The 18,372-nt window shown below is 36.9% G+C and overlaps 2 protein-coding genes across 3 annotated transcripts; both read left to right on the forward strand.

Annotated features, from left to right (window-relative positions):
- The first annotated feature begins 213 nt into the window (after positions 1-213).
- On the forward strand, positions 214-5,101 carry ptgdsa (prostaglandin D2 synthase a). Of its 2 annotated transcripts, XM_057321305.1 has the most exons (7): positions 214-320; positions 1,353-1,492; positions 3,415-3,491; positions 3,629-3,739; positions 3,824-3,925; positions 4,368-4,393; positions 4,680-5,101. In XM_057321305.1, exons 1-6 carry the CDS (start codon positions 225-227, stop codon positions 4,391-4,393), a joined length of 552 nt encoding a protein of 183 aa, XP_057177288.1. In that variant the 5' UTR covers positions 214-224; the 3' UTR covers positions 4,680-5,101. The 2 variants fall into 2 exon arrangements, with proteins under 2 accessions (XP_057177288.1, XP_057177289.1); XM_057321306.1 differs by lacking the exon at positions 3,824-3,925.
- Positions 5,102-5,738: 637 nt separating this feature from the next.
- ambp (alpha-1-microglobulin/bikunin precursor) lies at positions 5,739-11,580 on the forward strand. The gene is made up of 10 exons (XM_057321303.1): positions 5,739-5,966; positions 6,439-6,581; positions 7,543-7,619; positions 7,696-7,812; positions 8,198-8,299; positions 8,380-8,426; positions 8,580-8,655; positions 9,361-9,528; positions 10,779-10,955; positions 11,395-11,580. Exons 1-10 carry the CDS (start codon positions 5,772-5,774, stop codon positions 11,421-11,423), a joined length of 1,131 nt encoding a protein of 376 aa, XP_057177286.1. The 5' UTR covers positions 5,739-5,771; the 3' UTR covers positions 11,424-11,580.
- Positions 11,581-18,372: the final 6,792 nt, after the last annotated feature.

Consider the following 18,372-nt stretch of genomic DNA (forward strand, 5'->3'; position numbering starts at 1 on the left):
AAATCTGCTACAGCAATACACTTCAGATGTCTGGTGTAAATATTTTTCCACAACTGCATTTCTCTCCGTCATGCATTCAATGAATGGCACCTCTGTTAGATGTGTTCTTGCATACGATTGGCTGGGTTGCCCTGTGGGAGTGGCTAATTTGGTTGGCATCCCCTTTGGCGGACCCTCAACAGTTCACAATCAGTTCCCTGGCTCGCGGTCCTCTCAACGCAACCATGAAAATTGCCTTGGTGACCGCTTTTTTGGAGATGCTCTTCGTGATGGGAACCGGCGCCAGTGTCCAACCACAGAAAAACTTTGACCTCCAAAGGGTGAGACTTATTTTACCTCCAGTAAAGCCTGTTTTTTTTCCGGTTATTTTAATGGGGTGGTTTATCTGTTTTTAGAGTGTCATTTTATGCTACAGCATTTAAGAAAGCCATTGCAGATTTAGACATCTGAAAGATGTCTGTATTGAAACTAGTGTGTTTTCTTAAGGTGAAAATGCAGACAAGTAAAAGCTGTTTTTGCTTGTTTAGATCTAGTACTGTAGGGTAATGCTCCACAAGGTCGTTTCAGGGGTCTAGGACAACGGATTGCATTAACAGTAGGGACAGTGTAGACAAACAGACCACAGGTCAAAGGTCTCAGTGTTGCAATAAGGACTGTGTGGTTTATGACCAGATCTCATGGCCTTCGCAAAGACTGTGAGAAGTTTAAGAAGTTGGAACAGCTTTGTTTACGTTGGTTTATATTTATGTTGGGTTTATACATGGATGCCGCTTGAAGACAAAATATATTTCGAACAGTACAAATTAAGATGAATGGTTTTTGGCCTAACATCAAATTGGCTGTGATGTTTCAAACCTGTATAACTTATTTCTCTTTGAAACAGAAAACGGCTCATTCATATCCGTTCTTAAAGGGATAGTTGAATACCAAAATGAATATTATTTGATCATTTACTCACCATCATGTCATTCCAAACCTGCAACACATAAGATGTTTTTTAAGTATTTTGGTAACCAAACAACACTGGACCCCATTGGCTTCCATTGTATGGACACAAAACCACTGAGACATTATTAAAATATCTTCTTTTGCGTTACACACATATACAGTTTTTAATGAGTAAATGATGAGAGACTTTTTATTTTTGGGTGATCTATCCCTTTAATGATGAGAGACACAAAAGGATAAGTTGCATCATTTACGTCACTGACATCAAACATTTCTCAAGATCATTTGTATCATTTTAACAACTTTAGGCGGTTAAATGTTAAATCTGTTTTTGACATCTTATAAATTTGATATTTTGATTGAATATCTATATGACTTGCATAAGGTGTGTTGTGTATGTGCAGTTTGCAGGGAAGTGGTATCGGGTCGGGCTCGCCTATGACTCTCCAGGCTTTATTCCATATAGAAGCAGACTCACCATCTCTATGGGCATCGTGGAACCAAAGGAAAACGGCGATGTGAACATGACAATGTGGACTTCAAAGTAAAAACATGAATATATTTTGTATATTGTGTAATATTGTATATTATTTATCATTTTATAATATATAATTATAATACATTTTATAATATGTGACCCTTGACAGGAAAACCATTCTGAAGTAGCACGGGAATATTTGTGGCAAAAGCCAACAAAACATTGCATGGGTCAAAATAATCGATTTTTTATGCCAAAAATTATTAGGATATTAAGTAAAAATCATGTTCTATGAGGATATTTTGTATATTTCCTAAAAAAAGGAGTTGAGCAGTGTTGGGTAAGTTACTCTGAAAAAGTAATTAATAACTAGTTACTCATTACATATTCAATAGTGTAATTAGATTACTGTACAAATTACTCTCTCCAAAAAGTATTTAGTTACTTATTACTAATTACTTTCTATATCAACCTTGATTAGTTAAGTGATTCAAGGATAGACATGAAACGACTCCTAATTCATTCAAATAAATCATATAAAACTACATAAAGTACTCTTATTAACTGACCAAAGTATTACAAATGTGAGAAATATACATTAAGGCATGCATTTTAAAGTTAGACTTTGAATTTGAATGTCAATTCCAGTATTGTATAAATTACACAGTATTTAGTTCAATTACAAACAAATTAATTGATTACAGAAAAAATAAGAGTTATCCTTTACTTTACTTTTTTTAAAGGAAAAGTCATTCAATTTCAGTAACTAATTTCTTAGTAACTAGTTACACCCAACACTGGAGTTGACTCAACTTAAAATAATAAGGCAACCTATCACAAGCACGTTTTTGAGTTAATTCAACAAACAGAGACTGAAGTCCACCTAACTTAAACAATTATGTTTAAGTCATTAGTTTTCACAACATAGTCAAGTTTACCTAATGAACAACAGAACAAAATATTTTTTGTTGGCTGTTTTCTCCCTCAGAAAGATCAAAAGTTTGATCAAATAACTGTTTAACAGTTTGTGTTGAGTGCACTTATTCCAGCTGCGCCGTTGTGTCATGCACACACACCTCAACATTGATCACACAAACCTCAACCAAGGTAACGATCAAAAACCATCATTCATTAAAAAACTGAAACACAACATATAACTAACAGTAACAACGATATTAAAGCATACATTAAGCCAGCAAGAACTAAAACACTAATCTTTAAAAGAAAAACAAATAAGAAACTCAGAATTGAACATGCTGCAATGCAACTTTCAAACTCTTGCAATATTGCTGTTCAGAATACTCGGTTTTGTAAGTCGGGCAAACTTTCTGACACATTTTGGCCAATCATTTTAGAATCTAATCCAGTAAACGGAATAATCTTTGTTAGAAACATGTTAAAAACTGTTTGTTTATAATATGCAAAACAATAATTTGACTCCTTTAACTAAAAATTCTATGTTCAATTTACTTATTTATCTTTGTAGGGAGAACATTTTGCAAGTTGGATTTTTTTACTGTGTATTTATATTAAAACTTTATCTTTTTGTGAGTGGATGCAGCAAAATCGCTAATAAAAATGGCCGGAAATACGCCTACAATCATCGCTCGCTGCTGCCCGCTCTTTGGTAATACCCTCAAGTTTGGTATCTATGTAAAGCTTAGAATTTCAGCCTTCGGGTTCATCTACTCTCCACGATGTCATTACAGCGGTAAGTCAATAGAGAGCTTTAAAACAAACCAGCTACAGCGCCTCTGATTAACAACTTCAAATGCGATTTTCTCAATATTTTGATTTCTCTGCACCCTCAGAATCCTCTGGTTTATATAGTTGTATCTCGGCCAAATTTTGTCCTGTCCTAACCACACATCATGAAAAGATTTATTCAGCTTTCGGATGATGTATGAATCTCAATTTCGCCCTATAAGACTGGTTTTGTTGTCCAGACTCCAGGGTCACATATATCCTATATCTCTCTTGTGCATTAGGCCTTCTGGTTGTCAGCGTAAGGTCTACATTTATGAGAAGACATCTGTGCCTGGTGTATTCGACTACTACAGTACTCGTGAGTCAGAGCAGATTTAATACTAAATGCCATGTAGAATATGTATTATATTATATTATGTTTTATGTATATACAGTATATAGAATTTTTGACCGATAGTAAGGAAACCCCATCAGTTCTGTTTACGTTATTTCAAGGTCATAAAAGGGTAAAGGATGTTACAGTGGTGGAGACAAACTACACAGAGTATGCAATGGTCTTCAAACACAAGAAGTTTAACAAGGAGTATACACAAGTGGCTCTTTATGGTAAGAAATGTTCAAAATAACACATTTAGGATCAATGTCGTTTGCCTTTGGAAGCTATGATGACTGAATCCAATGAAACTGTAGGTCGTACTAAGAGGTTAAGTGCCAATCTGATGGAGAAGTTCAGAGCGTACGCCATAGCACGAGGCTTCTCCAGAGAATCCATCCTGACTCCACCACCTGCTGGTAAACTTACTTACGCTGCTGACAAACTGAGAAATATTCAGATTATAAGACTGGAATACTAGATTCTCAACGGTCATTCATGATTTGTGGTCAAACAGTTATGATGATCGCTTTGTGTAATGGACTTCTGTCAGATTTCTTCCAACGCTATATACTGTATCAATTTGGTCCTTCGATCATTCTGCCGTGGTTAAATCTGTGATCATAACTGCTTGATTGTGCATTGTACAATCAACCAAATCATTTCATTTTAATATTAAAAAATGTAAGTCGCTTTGGATAAAAGCGTCTGCTAAATGACTACATGTAAATATTACAAGTGTGTAGTTCAGTAGACTTTTTAAACACAAAACAGTCGTTTAGGCGTTGATTTCTCTTCCTACACAATCTCTCATTTTTGTGGTTTTGTTTCTCTCTCTCTCTTTTTTTGTTGTTGTTGTAGAAAACTGTCCTTCATCAGGAAAATAGGTAAGCTCTTATTATGAGCGTACAGCATTTATTGTACATACATGCCTCGAACACTATCCTTTGAGGTTTTGAGGATCGTGCTTTAATTGTTAAAAGACTTCAATAACAGCAAAAATAACATATTTTAGAATACACTTTAAATTCCAAAAGATGAGGTTTTAAGTAAAGAATTTGAAAGAAAGTGAATTAGGCCTACAACAATATAAATCTACTGCTCATGCACACTTAAATCATTGGATCAATGTTGTATTTATTGTTTTGTAATCACGTTTTTATTTTATTTCAGTTCCTGATTCTCTTACCTGCTGCACACAGCCCGAGCTTCACAACAATGCATCACATAATATCCAAATATTTCTCTTCTGCTGCAATTTCTATGCTGTTCTGTATATCCCTGCTTACCTTTTATTGCCTTATTTTATATACTAAAAGGAACGTGTTTTTTATTTGATTTTTTTTCTCTTATGGCATAGATCCTTTCATTTAAGGGGGTTTGTCTAAAGTTTCTTAGTTTGCATAAACATGTCTTTTCTATTTATGTGTTATGTACTGTACAGTAAAGACCAAATGTCTGAAATCACTAGTAAGCTTCTATTTAGTGTGTTTAGATTTCAATGTCACAAATCAGGCTTATATTTGGTTTGTGACCTTGTAGTGCAAAATTGTACTTTTTTTACTTTTTTGTTTGGTTTAACGTGTAAACACAAATCCTGGTCACAAATAAAAAATATATATTTCAAGTGTGGTTTTATAGTTTTAGACTCTACTGTGGAATTAAAGTTCTAGCATTCATGAGCTAATGTGAAATGCATGAGGTCTGTCGTGCGTTCATTGTCTCTTGTGTGTTGATGAAAGAACAGTGTTCTGCTATAGTAACTGCACTGAAGGACTGCAATACCTGCAAACAACACAATGCAGTGTCGGTGTGAGCGAGTGGCACACACACAAACATATTAGAAAGATAAAGAAATGGAGAAACTGACAAACATGTAGCCAAATGTGTGGAAATGACTGTATATGACTTTTTATATTATATGGAAAATCACAATGAGGTTACAATATCTGTTTAAGAGCAGATTCGTGAAGCAAGTTTTCAACTGTGTATGAAATATGCTGAAAACGTAACATTTTTTACCCCTCACATACTGAATAGCAGCAAAACGGTTTTGTGTTGCGTGCGGCTGAACATCAGGAATTTCTTTAAATGTCTGTGATTTATCCATTAGCATTCAACTGTTTCATTTGTTCTGTATTCCAGCTTTTAACTTTCTTTCCTACTAAATAAAAGCAAGGCACAAAGAGGTTGGAATCAATAGACCGATAAGAAGAACTTTGTTCTGTTTGTTTTGTTGGGCTGTTTGTGGGGGTGGTGTTGTACATGGCCAGGGGGTCGATGTTCTGTGGAGGAAGAGGACAGTCCTGGTGCTCATCTGGCTTACAGATCAGAACTTTAACTGGATCACAGACGGACAGAATGATGCGTGTGCTCCTGGGGTTTCTGCTAGCCTTCATGGGCTTGCTTCATGCTGGACACTCTGAACCTCAGACCCAAGAGAACTTTGATGTAAACCGGGTAGGTTTGATTTATATAATAGGCCTTCATATAACTTTTTCTTCAAATGAAACGTGTTTTTAAGTTTAAGAATCTGCTAGTCTATAGTGATTATTTTGTTTTTATTCTATATAGACACACATCCTATCTTAAAACCTATTGTTTGTAATCTTTGTGACAACATGCCCCAATAGCGTTTGTAATGTATTTTACAAAAAGGCATCATGCTAAATTTGTTGGCATACCTTTTTTTATTTTGTGCCCATAGCAGTTCTTTGATTCATTGTAATTTTTACCATAATTATTACTATTGTGGTGAATTGGGTTAAAGTAGGGCACTTCCCATAATTTAATTTACAAAAATTTTCCGCCTAAATAATCCTGTTTATCACTTGAATTATTGATGTTATTTGGCTAGAGACATAATCAATAGAACCAATTTCTCCTAATCTGATCTTCTCCCTTGACCTTCACCATCTCTTTCCTCTTAAAGTTTATGGGGAAATGGTATGATATAGCAGTGGCGTCTACCTGCCCTTGGCTCAAGCGTCATAAGGGTGAAGCAGCCATCGGCTCTTTGGAGCTGAAGTCCTCTGGATCATCAGAGCTGATCAGCATGACCCGCACATCTTTCAGGTAGGATGGGTGACTTTTCTTCAAAACACGTGCTTCATGTGCCGCTCATTTACATGTTTACGGAAGGACACTCACAATGTGCATTTGCAAAAGATTCATCAACAAAATCCAGCAAAAGACTGTAAATATGTTTTTGCTGTACAATTAAGTTTAAGTCGTTTTTGAGTCATTTTAACTTATTATTTTGAGTATTGAAATGTTTTTACATTACTTCAACTCATCAAAATAAGTTGCGATTCACGGCAACTCAACACTGCCCAAAATAGCAAATTGACAATGACTTCTAAAGTCAATTTGACTGTAAATTACAGTGTGCCAGCAAGTATTGATTTACAAAATAAATGAAAACTATTGTTTTGCCAATTAAATGATTTTTTTCTTTCAAAACATTTGAAACACACGTCATTCATGCAAAATCTGTCGTTGGATATACAAAGTCTTCTTTTTTGTCATTTTATATTTTGTTAGATTTGACCATCATAAATTGTCAACCCTGTTAAAACCAGAGGTAATTGAACTCGTGTAAACAAATAAGTAAAATCATTTTGAAATAGTTTTGCCCTTGTTTGTAGAATGACTCAATGTAAAATACTGAGTCAATATAAACAATCCTGTGTTCCTGTTGCTCAGTGGTAAAACATTGCGTCAGCAACGCAAAAGGTCATGGTCCCCTGGGGGGCCCCAAGATTAATCCATGGGGGCACATATTTTGTGGCATTTTATGAAATGTACTGTAGAAATTTATCATAGATTTTATGCAATCAAACATCAGAAAAATAAGACCACCAACCCAATGAATTGATGTTCCAGGATTGTATAACTGAATATGTTTTTGGTTCAATTCAAATTCTAAGTTTAACATTATAAGTCTTTATTTAGGGGGCCGCAAAGCAATGCACTCTACACAAAAAAATGGAAAAGTTTAAGAACCAGTGTATTAATCCATGCTTTTGGTTTGCAGGCATGGCACCTGCAAGTCCATCAGTGGAGAATATCAGATGACCACAACACCTGGAAAATTCAAATATCATGTTTCCAGTGAGTAAACCCTTACAGTCGACTGTACAGTGTTCTTGTGTAAACCACTGACTGTTTGTGTGTCTCTCCCCTGTAGAGTGGAACGCTGATGTTGATGCCTATGTGGTTCACACAAACTATGATGAGTATGCACTGGTGGTGATGTATAAACAGAAGTCGGGAGGTGAAAAAACGACATCTGTGAAACTCTATGGTAAGTAATAAATGCTTAGATCAATATAAAATGCAATATAAGAATCAACGTTACCTACTCTTCATCCTATTTAGTATGCAAAATGTATATGCATGCCAAAGGTGCCCAGCTTGGTATCAACCATTTGACAACATGCAAACAACACTGTTCCTGTTTCAGTTTTTCCCCCACACACACGCACACGTCTTTCAGATGTTTGTTTAACATTTTAATTCAGCTCTAAAGGTTATGTTGGTTGTATTTTGTTCTAACGTTTGAGTTGTGTTAAAATGTTAGCTTTTTTGGGGTTTCTATTACCCACAATTACTTTTCTTCACACTTTCGACTACCAGTTAACAGCTCCTAATTGTTTTTTAAATATTTTCGATTATACTGCCCCCTGTAGGTCGTACTATGGAGCTGCGACCCACTCTCATCGAAGACTTCAAGGCTCTGGTGGCTGAACAGGGAATGAGTGAAGATACCATAGTTATGAAGAAAAACAAAGGTACTGAGACACACAAACTAACACAAAGCACCCCATTCGTCTTTATTTCTGTCACTGTTGCTCTTCTTTTGTGCCATCAGGTGAATGTGTTCCAGGTGAGCAGGTCATGCCAGAGCCACAGATCCAGGTAGAAAGCTCATTGTCACTGCATACAGACATTTATAGAGATTGTATATCAAAAACAAAACAAAACATGATTTCATAACAGGTGAAAGTAGTGAAACAGTTGTATTGCATAGATAAGCTTTGTTAATCTTGTTATGTCATCCAATCACAATAGAGGGCGAGGAGGAATGTGGTTGTGCCGCCCCCTGAAGAGGGATCGGGTGATGACACGCCCATGTTCAGAGGACCTGGTGAGTTTTATACTACAAATGATCTTTTATCATTTATAAATAATGATATAATACACACTTATAATGTGTGTACATGACAAATTACATTTTGTACATTTTTCAGCAATATTTCACTATTTAACTGGTCACAGTTACTGTGAATTTTTCATTTTAAAAGTAGGATTGTCTTGCAATGTGTTAAATAAAGTTAATGTGTACAGTATTAAGTTGCAATATAACATATATAGTATAGTATAGTACCTATAGGCCTAATATATAATTCACATAACTCTGTTTAATAAAATCACAAATATTTTTTTATTGTTCATTCCAAGTAATGTCGATCAAACTGCAGTTGGGTTGTTTTGATTAGGTAATAATAACTTAAAAAATACAGCTAACTGCCATAAAAACATGATAACATAATTTTAAAAAACATGCTTTTTAAAAATATTTAAAAACGGAGTCATTTGTTTTTGCAAATTAACTCGTCACATATAACAATTATAAAAGATTTCTAAAAAAAATCTGTTTAAAATACATTCATAAAATGTAACCAGTGTTGCCAGATTGGGTGGTTTTGTGCCCAGTTGGACCGGTTTCCATGCATCAATCATGCTGGGCAAAAATGTGCTTCAGCGAGTACTTTAAACAGGGATAGTTATATCAATTCGATGAGTATCATCCTTTATTTTGATCACAGTGTGTTTATGTGTGTCTCCGTAGAAGCCTGTAAGGCCCCGGTCGATTCCGGTCCGTGTTTTGGAATGTTACAACGCTACTTTTACAACTCGTCCATCATGACCTGTCAGATGTTCACCTATGGAGGCTGTATGGGGAACCAGAATAACTTCGTGACAGAGAAGGAGTGTCTGCAGAGCTGTCGCACTGAGGGTGTGTGTGTTTCAATGACACTCTGTACGGTGCGATTGCCTTGCATTGGGAATCACTCAGTCTTAAAGGAAAAGTTTCAAAACCTTCATTACGTTCATTCTTATGTGGAACAAAAACGGGATATGAGATCTTTTTAACTCATTGAGAGTTCATAGTGACCTCATCTGTTTAGCTGTTAATGTAGGGATAAACCTTTTGGGGGGGGTTTCAGGCCTTAAAGTCCCCGTGAACTGGAAGTCATTTTACTTACACATTTCCGAGGGAAAACAAATTTCAAAGGAGAAAATGAGTGGGCGTGGCTTGCGTTTTTCACTGCGAATTGATTGGATGTGTAAAAACAGCGGTTGCATTGATTTTGAAATGAAACTGGCAGCAAACTGACAGTTGAAGGGGAGGAGTTAACGGACGCTAATTTACGTCATTTGAGATGGATAGTCATTTCAGGGCGGAAGTGCATATTCAGATTTTAACTGAAGATTATGAGGGTACATGAATTTTAAAAAGAAAATGATCCACATTGATATGCTATTTACAATAAACGCTACAATATTCCATGAAAAAATAAGAATTGTCATTTTTTATTTTACTGGGACTTTAAAGTCGACATGAAATTAAAAATGATCATTCTAATTGTTTTAAGTATTTTTTGTAAATTATTTATCCGTGCACATCTTTTTTTTATTATTCATTTGCACTTGTAATGTTCAATCAAAAACGTCAACCTCCCCCTCTCGAAACGACCTCTCTTTGCTTCTGGTCGGCGCGTGGGCGGGGCTGCAATGACTGACAGATTGCAAACTGGTGTTCAAATCTTTCACCTTTTAGCGATCTAATCAGTTGTCGGTCGATGAAATCAAGTCCCGCCCTACATTTTTGAATTCTGGAATTTACTTGAAAAAAGACAATCGCTACTTCCGTTTCATGCCGACTTTAATGGTCTCTGGACCTAATTATAACCTTCCAGCGGAAAAGATTATCTGTAAATAACGCACAAGTCATATAGACGACCCAGAGAGCAAAGATAATTGATTTACTATTGAATCAACATTAAATCAACATTGATTCAACATAAATCAGATATCATTGCTTGTCTGGGTACTTATACTGTATGTTGTTGAATGGTTTCAAGGATTAACAGACTGTATAAAGATTTGTAAAAAAAAGTATTTTACTGTATAAATAACAGCACACAGATTTGCAACAACAGTGTTTCTGTGTTAAGTCCTAATATGTAATATCTGTCTCTCTAGCTACCTGTAGACTCCCCATTGACTCTGGTCCCTGTAAAGCTTCCCTAGACCTGTGGGCCTTTGATTCATCTGTTGGAAAGTGCGTGTCCTTCAAATATGGAGGCTGCAAGGGCAACGGAAACCGATTCTACAGCCAGAAAGAGTGTAATGAATACTGCGGTGTTATGATGAGTGACGGTAAGACCTGTTTCTGGAAGACCTTCAACTGGATGTGTTTTTCATCTTACAAATCCCCTTCAACAGTCAATGTGTTAAAAGGATAGTTCACCCCAAAATAAAAACTCTGTCATCATTTATTCACCATCAGGTCATTCCAAACCTGTATACGACTCGTTGTTCTGTAGAACACAGAAGAAGATATTTTGTGAAATGTTGTTTGGTTACCACCGTTCTTCAAAATATCTTCTTTTGTGTTCTGCAATAGAAATATTGCAGGTTTGGAATGACATCAGGGTGAATAAATGATGCAAGGATATCATTTTCAGTTGAACTAAACCTATCCAGTAATAGGATTAAGAACCGCTGATTTATATCATTATTGAATAGAAACTTTATGGCTGAGAAATATCTCAGTGTAGTTAACTCAAAGTTTAATTTTGTATTTTTGTTTTTGCAGAGGATGACGAGTTTCTCAAGGCGAATTAAGTGAAATGGTTTGAAGAAAAATGAATTTTGTTTAAACTCAAAGCAAAACATGGATCAGTTTCCAAATGGCATTTACGTGAGCATTAACACAACATATAAAAACATATTCAGGCTAATAAAGACACATTAAGTACGAGATTCATCTGGTCACGCTCTTCATTTACAACACTGAGACATTTCTAAAAATGTGTTCCACAGAAGAAAGAGTCATATACGCGTTTTGAATGACATGAAGCTACTGCGTTGCATTAGGAGATACTGAAGCAAACTGTGCTATTCTTTATATTTTCATTCACACTTATTTTTCAAAGAGGAACTCTAGAAAATGTATCATTAGCTCTCATCTTCTGACAGTAGCCACCAGAGGTCAGTGTTTTCCTTCCGTATAGGGGCTCTTTTTACCAGCTGTAGTGTTTGTGACATTGTGAGAACTTGCCCTTTCAACTGATCTGTGACCAGTTTTAGAAGTCGTACGCTAATACTGGATCAATATACCCAGTCAGATAAGGCTGATCCTGCATCCGGGCAAAAATAGTCCAATCTGAGCGACGCTCCCAGCAGCCCAGCCAGGCTTCCTGCCCCCTGTTTCCCAGAATTCACGGCTGGTGAGGTTGCTGGGAGAATGCTGGGAATATCCGGAGAGGAAAAGGGAACTGACGGCTTTCAGTGACCTTCCGGCCAGAACCACATCACCTGCTCGCACACCCTCACACAAACAGTCTAAAGCTGTAGATAACGAAGTGGCCCCTGAGAAGTGTTTCAATACAAGGCATAGATTGTTTTATCATTCACTCACCCTCTTGTCATTTCAAACCTGTATGACTTTCTTTCTTCTGCAGAACACAAAAGAAGATATTTTGAAGAACGTTGGCAAACAAATAACGATCGACCCCATTGACTTTCATTGAATGGACACAAAACCACTGAGACATTTCTCAAAATGTCTTCTTTTGTGTTCCGCAGAAGAAACAGCCGTATAGGTTGTGAACAAAATAAAGATTAAATCATGACATCCTTCTTATTTTGGGGTGAATGATCTCCTTAAGACAAACTTAATGAATGTTGTCGCTTTAGATGATTAAATATTAAACCTGAGCTCATTGAATCATTTGGGAAGTTAGTCCCCGTTTTTCGATATTTGACAATCAGCAAACAAAAGGTTGTATGCTTTGTTTTCAATTTTACATTTAACAATTTTCAAATTGTGTTTTTTTGGGCGGGGGCACTATACAAGATGCATACCCATAATAAACATGCCTAAACATCCACATTTGCAAACACAAACCCACAGACACCCTTTCTCACAGGCACACATTCTCAGTGTAACCAAAGCATCCTTAACTCTGAATACTAGCAACTTTGTCTTGCACCTAACATGAAACAGTTGTTGTGCAAATCTACATGTTTCTACAATATATCATTATATATACTATATGACATCATTTTTAGCTGGCAAACAGTACAATATGTGAAAAACCGTACAGACTTCGAAACCCAAGTCACATCTAGGGACAAGAATATCACAGACACTGAAGTATTTTAACTTGGGTCTCCAAGCGACCACCTGGTAAGGGTATAGAGTAGCAAGACTTTACCCATAACACACCAAAATCATGACGCTCACATTATATTCTGAATTTAGTTTACTGCTTATGCCGGATGAGTAAAGCACCTTGGCACAGCTGAAAGGTGTTTGCACATAATTGAGCTTTCTTACTATACGTGTTGAGTCATGAACCGAGATGAGTCTCCCAGCTGTGGAGTTCCAGTAAACCTTTGATGTACATGTTTCCCACAGCGGTCTGCGTAAATGAAGGATACATTGAGTATAATATGTGTGCTACTGCGGCCGGTTTGCGGTGATTCTTCGTGGGAAGACGTCTGGTGTGTCAATATGAATAGATGCGGTGTGTGTGTGTCTGTTTGTGCATGTGTCGTGTCTGTTGGCAGCTCAGGAAAACGGTTTCAGACCACTGAACAGGATCAAAGTGAGTCAGCTCAGGCACGAAGGTTCACTTCTCCTTCACCGTATACAGATGGTTACACACATATACATTTTCAAACATGCATCCAATCGCACCCAGACTTTCCCACAGAAAGAGACGATGAATGTACACCCTTGAGCCAGTTCCTCTGTGTCCATGCAGACCATGTCATTACAGGCTCATTCTACGGGCCATTAGTATACCATATACGTATGTATACAAAATAACTTTAACAATGAAGTGATGATGGCAACTTTTACCATGTGTTACTCTGAGTTAATATAGACGTTACTCTAATCAACAAAAGTCCAGCAAGTTTGTGCAAATGAAAACATTTCGATGAACACACAGTAGGCTATGTTGTGTATAACGCAAGCATGTTATTATTATTCTTTCAATATAGTTCATGTGATTTTATTTGGCATAATGTATACTTAAAAACACCATTAAGTCTGTATATTGTGTGTCAACCCTGTTACTGTTATATTTTCCTCTTTAAAATGAAAAAATCTAATCCATAATTTAGACTAATGTTATCATAATGATGACGTTATAATTCTTTAGGAAGCAAACTGTTGTTTTATGATGTAAAAATGTCAACCCTGTTATGTTTTTTTTATATAGTAAACAAGTGGTCATTGAAAGGCAGATATTCATAGAAAAAAGTATTTAAGTTGTACATTTAAGCAGCTCACAATTTTAAGCACAGCATTTTAATGCCAGGTCTGTTTTAGTCAACCCTGTTGTTTTTCTTAATGTAAAGTATAATTGTATCTTAATCTTCACTGAAACACAGTGCAAGTTGTTATTCAAGTCAGGTGTCTCATAAAATGTTTTAAATAAAAAATGCTTTCATACCCTATAAAGCAGGAAAAGGAAAAACATTTAATGTTTTCATGATCTAGTCAAGACTATAAGAATGACCAGAGATAAATCACACCTTCTGTCTTTTGCAAAGTGAAACCAAGAAAATAACGAGTGCTTTGATTGCTTTTATGTCTCTTTCCTGACTGTGACCACAGGAAAAGCACAGAAACCGATTGATCATTTGTCAGCTTGACTGTGTATACGTAATAAAGAACTCAGGAAAAGTTGGGATTAACTTTGTTAAACACGTCCCTCAAATATCATCAAAGCATTGCCTTCTTTACTCGCTTCCTGTCTGGGTTTGCCCTTCCTGTCATTTGAGACTGTTTCTTTTATTAAACAATAACTTGCAATGTATGGACACTATCAGACATGCATCTGAACATGGGAGGAGTTTCACATAGAATTCTTTCAGTTTTCTTGTTATCTATTTAATTTGGAAGTATTGTCTGTAAGTGTTTAATGGTGATTGTCTATTATCAAGCTCAATGTGGATTTGTTTCTCTGAATAGTTTGTATTATGTAAAATATGAAAAAAGTCAAAGTGTTCAATTTGTGGCTGACAAATGACAAACATATTTAATCTATACAGTGATAAAACTTTTATAAGCGCACTGTTGCACCTATTTCACATTGCCAAGATGAGTGGGACATATTCATTCTGGCACACAAATTAACAGAGCACTCGCTCAGAAATGTGACATTGTATAATATTGTGTAGCGTAGGCAGTGAGAAACAGGTGTAAGGCCAGAAAATTTCAGTTAAGTGTGCAAACACGTTGTTGCCACTGTACATACTGCATCCTGCATTACCGTGGCAGTAAAACGTAAGTACTTAAGTCTGGGCCATTAAACCAAATGTGTTAATGTTGAGGTACCTGCAAGTGTAAACATGATGATAAGATCAGACTTAAGACTCTGCCAAATGTCTCTGCCAAGCTGTTCCTCCATGAATACAATACTTGTAAAAAATAGACTAGAAGATGAGAACTAGCACAGACGCTCACTACAGCACTGTATTTTTAAAAAATCATTCTTTTAAATGAATAGTATATTTTTTATAAAGTAAGTTAAACCAATTTGAAATAAATAAATCAATAAATACAACTGGACAAGAAATTTAACTAGTAACATATCATGTATTAGCATCATCAAATATCATGCTAATTCATTCAATGTTTCATTGTCTCTTATATAATTATACCTCTTCACTGTCTAAATGTATGTAAAGCTGTTTTGCAACAATGCAAATCGTAAATCGTAAGAAGCACTGAATAAAATTCAATTGAAAAGTCCCTAAGACATACACCTGGGGGGCACCTTTCACAGCAGTGAAAGTTTGTGGTCTTCAGATGGGGCATCACAGATTTCTGCTGTTTTTTACCCTTTTTGTCCCTGTTTGGTTTTTCCTCGTTCACCCCAACCCCCACTTCTCACTTCCACCCAGACATCTCTTTCTCCTCTGTATGGGGCTGTATGGGGCAGGAGGGAGAAGAGGGGATGACAATGGAGAGAAAAGAGGGTTGCAGTTTGGGGGTTTGCTGAATAGTCCCATTCAGCCTGCCCAGTCAAACATAAACGCATCTCCCCACTCACTTACAACCCATAGTTTCACTGCAAACAACCAGGGCTTTATTCCCCACCATCACTCTCCGGCGCACACTCACAGTTGTGTATGCCGAAAGGAGTGACAGCATAGCCAGACATACGTACATACAGGCACTTACACACAAACAAGAGCCGGAGTGTTGAGGTTGACACACATAGCGTGCACTCAACAAGCAGAAGTGGAACTGGTGAACACGATCAAGTGTGTTGACATGTACTTGGTTACATCGAATGATCTTAAAGTCAATAGAATACATGAATGTGATGACACTGTGGTCAAGAGGTTTGTTGCCCAGTTGTTTCCAGATGTCCTGATTACAGTTGGAAGGAGAACTGGTGCAACAAAAGATAGTTTATTGTCAGCAGTAAAAGACAATGACGTTTAGATTGCTGGCAACAAGTTGCTCAAGCATTGGGCAAAAAAACAGATCCTTTGTTGCTTTTAGATAGTTTAAGCAGTGTTTATTGCACTCATTTGTAGTAGGTGGCTGTTTGGGCATTGCAAGCAAATTCTGAATTGTTGCTTACTTGTCAGTCAAAAGATAAGATCCTTAAGTTAAGAAATCTGTTGTTCTATTTGTAACAGACTTATTACTAAAAGTGCCTCATTCAATGTTAATTTGAGGTTTCTGCCTCTTTTGTTTTCCACTAGGCGAATATAACAATCGCTTAGTTAAAAAGTAATAGCACACCTTTTCTCAACAAGCCGGGCGGTTTGCAATCTCATTCACAGTTCACAGCGCAAAGAGCGGAAATACCAGACAAAGTTTACGCAGCGTGTTTACTAGATTCTGTAAGTTCATTGATAGTGTTTACGGCGAAATACTTCATCTGTCAAACTGCTTACGTCATCCTCTTGAAGACAAACCCAGACACGGGCGACACTCCCATCAGAGTGTCCAGCTGGGTGACATCAACGCCCTCTGGTTACACAGACCTGAACATGTGTAGAAAAGAGAAAGTCTGACCCCACTGCTCTGCTACCCTGCACCTTAACCTCAGCTCTGTGTATATGTGTGCACGCCTGCCCTCGCAGCCTGCTGAATGTGTACGTCGCTGACCAGACTGTCCCTCCTCAACACACACACACACACCCTCCCTCTTTATGGTCTGTGCAGGAATGAGGCAAACATGGGTGAGTGAGATGCACAATAGCGGAACAAAAGGTTCAGACAGCAGGAGTGTACAGCGATGTGACAAGGCCAGGGCCGCGTATATGTATGCATACGCGCGTGTGCGTTAATGCCCGTTTGCTCCATATGGGTGCTCCATTGCGCAAAAAGGCAGATGTCACATGGGTGGCCCCGCCCTGCAGGCCATTGGGTCACGCCGCTCAGGGACACGTCTAAATAGCTGAGCAGGAGCGAGGAGAACAGGGGCCTCTCCCCAGCTGCCTGCTCCATATACACATAACCATATTCATCCTCTATCGTCCACCAAAGCGCTTGTGCTCCCCTCCCATTTTTGTTCGCCTTTGTTTACATGTTGGTTTACTTCTCTGTGCTATTTCCTGCCTGATTGTTCTTCTTCTTGCATGTTTGTCTATTCAATGATATCACAACCCTTATGAAGATCTTACCAGATGTTTGTGCCTTTTAGTCAAATTTGGTCTATTGTCATTGCAGATGTATAGACCTACAATTGCTTAGAAAAGTAACAGTTGCCAAAACACATGATGTGAGGTATTACTTATGCTCATCGCACAAAGGATGCAAAACGAGATATGTCAAAATGTACTATTTAAGATTGGGAGTCATTTCTGAGATTGACGCTTGCTTCAACAAAAGGCACTAATGATAATGTGGTGCAAAAGTAGTGCAACAGTACAGTGCATTCTTTGCACTTCATACTCAATGCAGCAGTTAGGGTTAAGGTAATACAATTATTGCTCGAATCTGATTATACAAACTGGATCTGCATAAACTGTTTCCTGTTGTAAAGCTGATGTGCTTGATGAAGTAATTGCAGATTACAAACAGATTACTGATTTATTTCAATTTAGGTTCATTTAATGCATCCTGACAACTCTGCAACACTGTGCAATGTACAGCTGACATTTTATTTTATTTATATACCACTTTTCACAATTTTGCATTGTTGCAAATCAGCTTTACATACACTTAAACATAGTTAAGTAAAAAAGGGAGAAAAAGACAGAATACATGGTTAGAGATTTGTTTCTAGTGTGAGAATTACACTAACACAAGGCCAAGTAAAGTTTTGCCTTCCCGACTGTACAGCTGGTGTTATCAATGCTTTTCAAAAATGCCTTTTATTGACTATTTGTACAATATGTGTTTTCAATATGCCCTCAGGAATATGATGTGTATGGTGCAACATAAACCAAACCTTTAAGGTATTTATTGTATACATTTATTTGGCTAAATGGCAAACTACAGCATAGAAAAACAAAAAGCTTACAGGAAATAATGCAAACATTGACTAGTTTTATTTGTTATGTTTGTTGATTCTCTCTTGTGGTCATATTC

Source organism: Triplophysa rosa, linkage group LG22 (genome assembly GCF_024868665.1).
Source record: "Triplophysa rosa linkage group LG22, Trosa_1v2, whole genome shotgun sequence".
In the NCBI taxonomy this organism is placed as follows: domain Eukaryota; kingdom Metazoa; phylum Chordata; class Actinopteri; order Cypriniformes; family Nemacheilidae; genus Triplophysa; species Triplophysa rosa.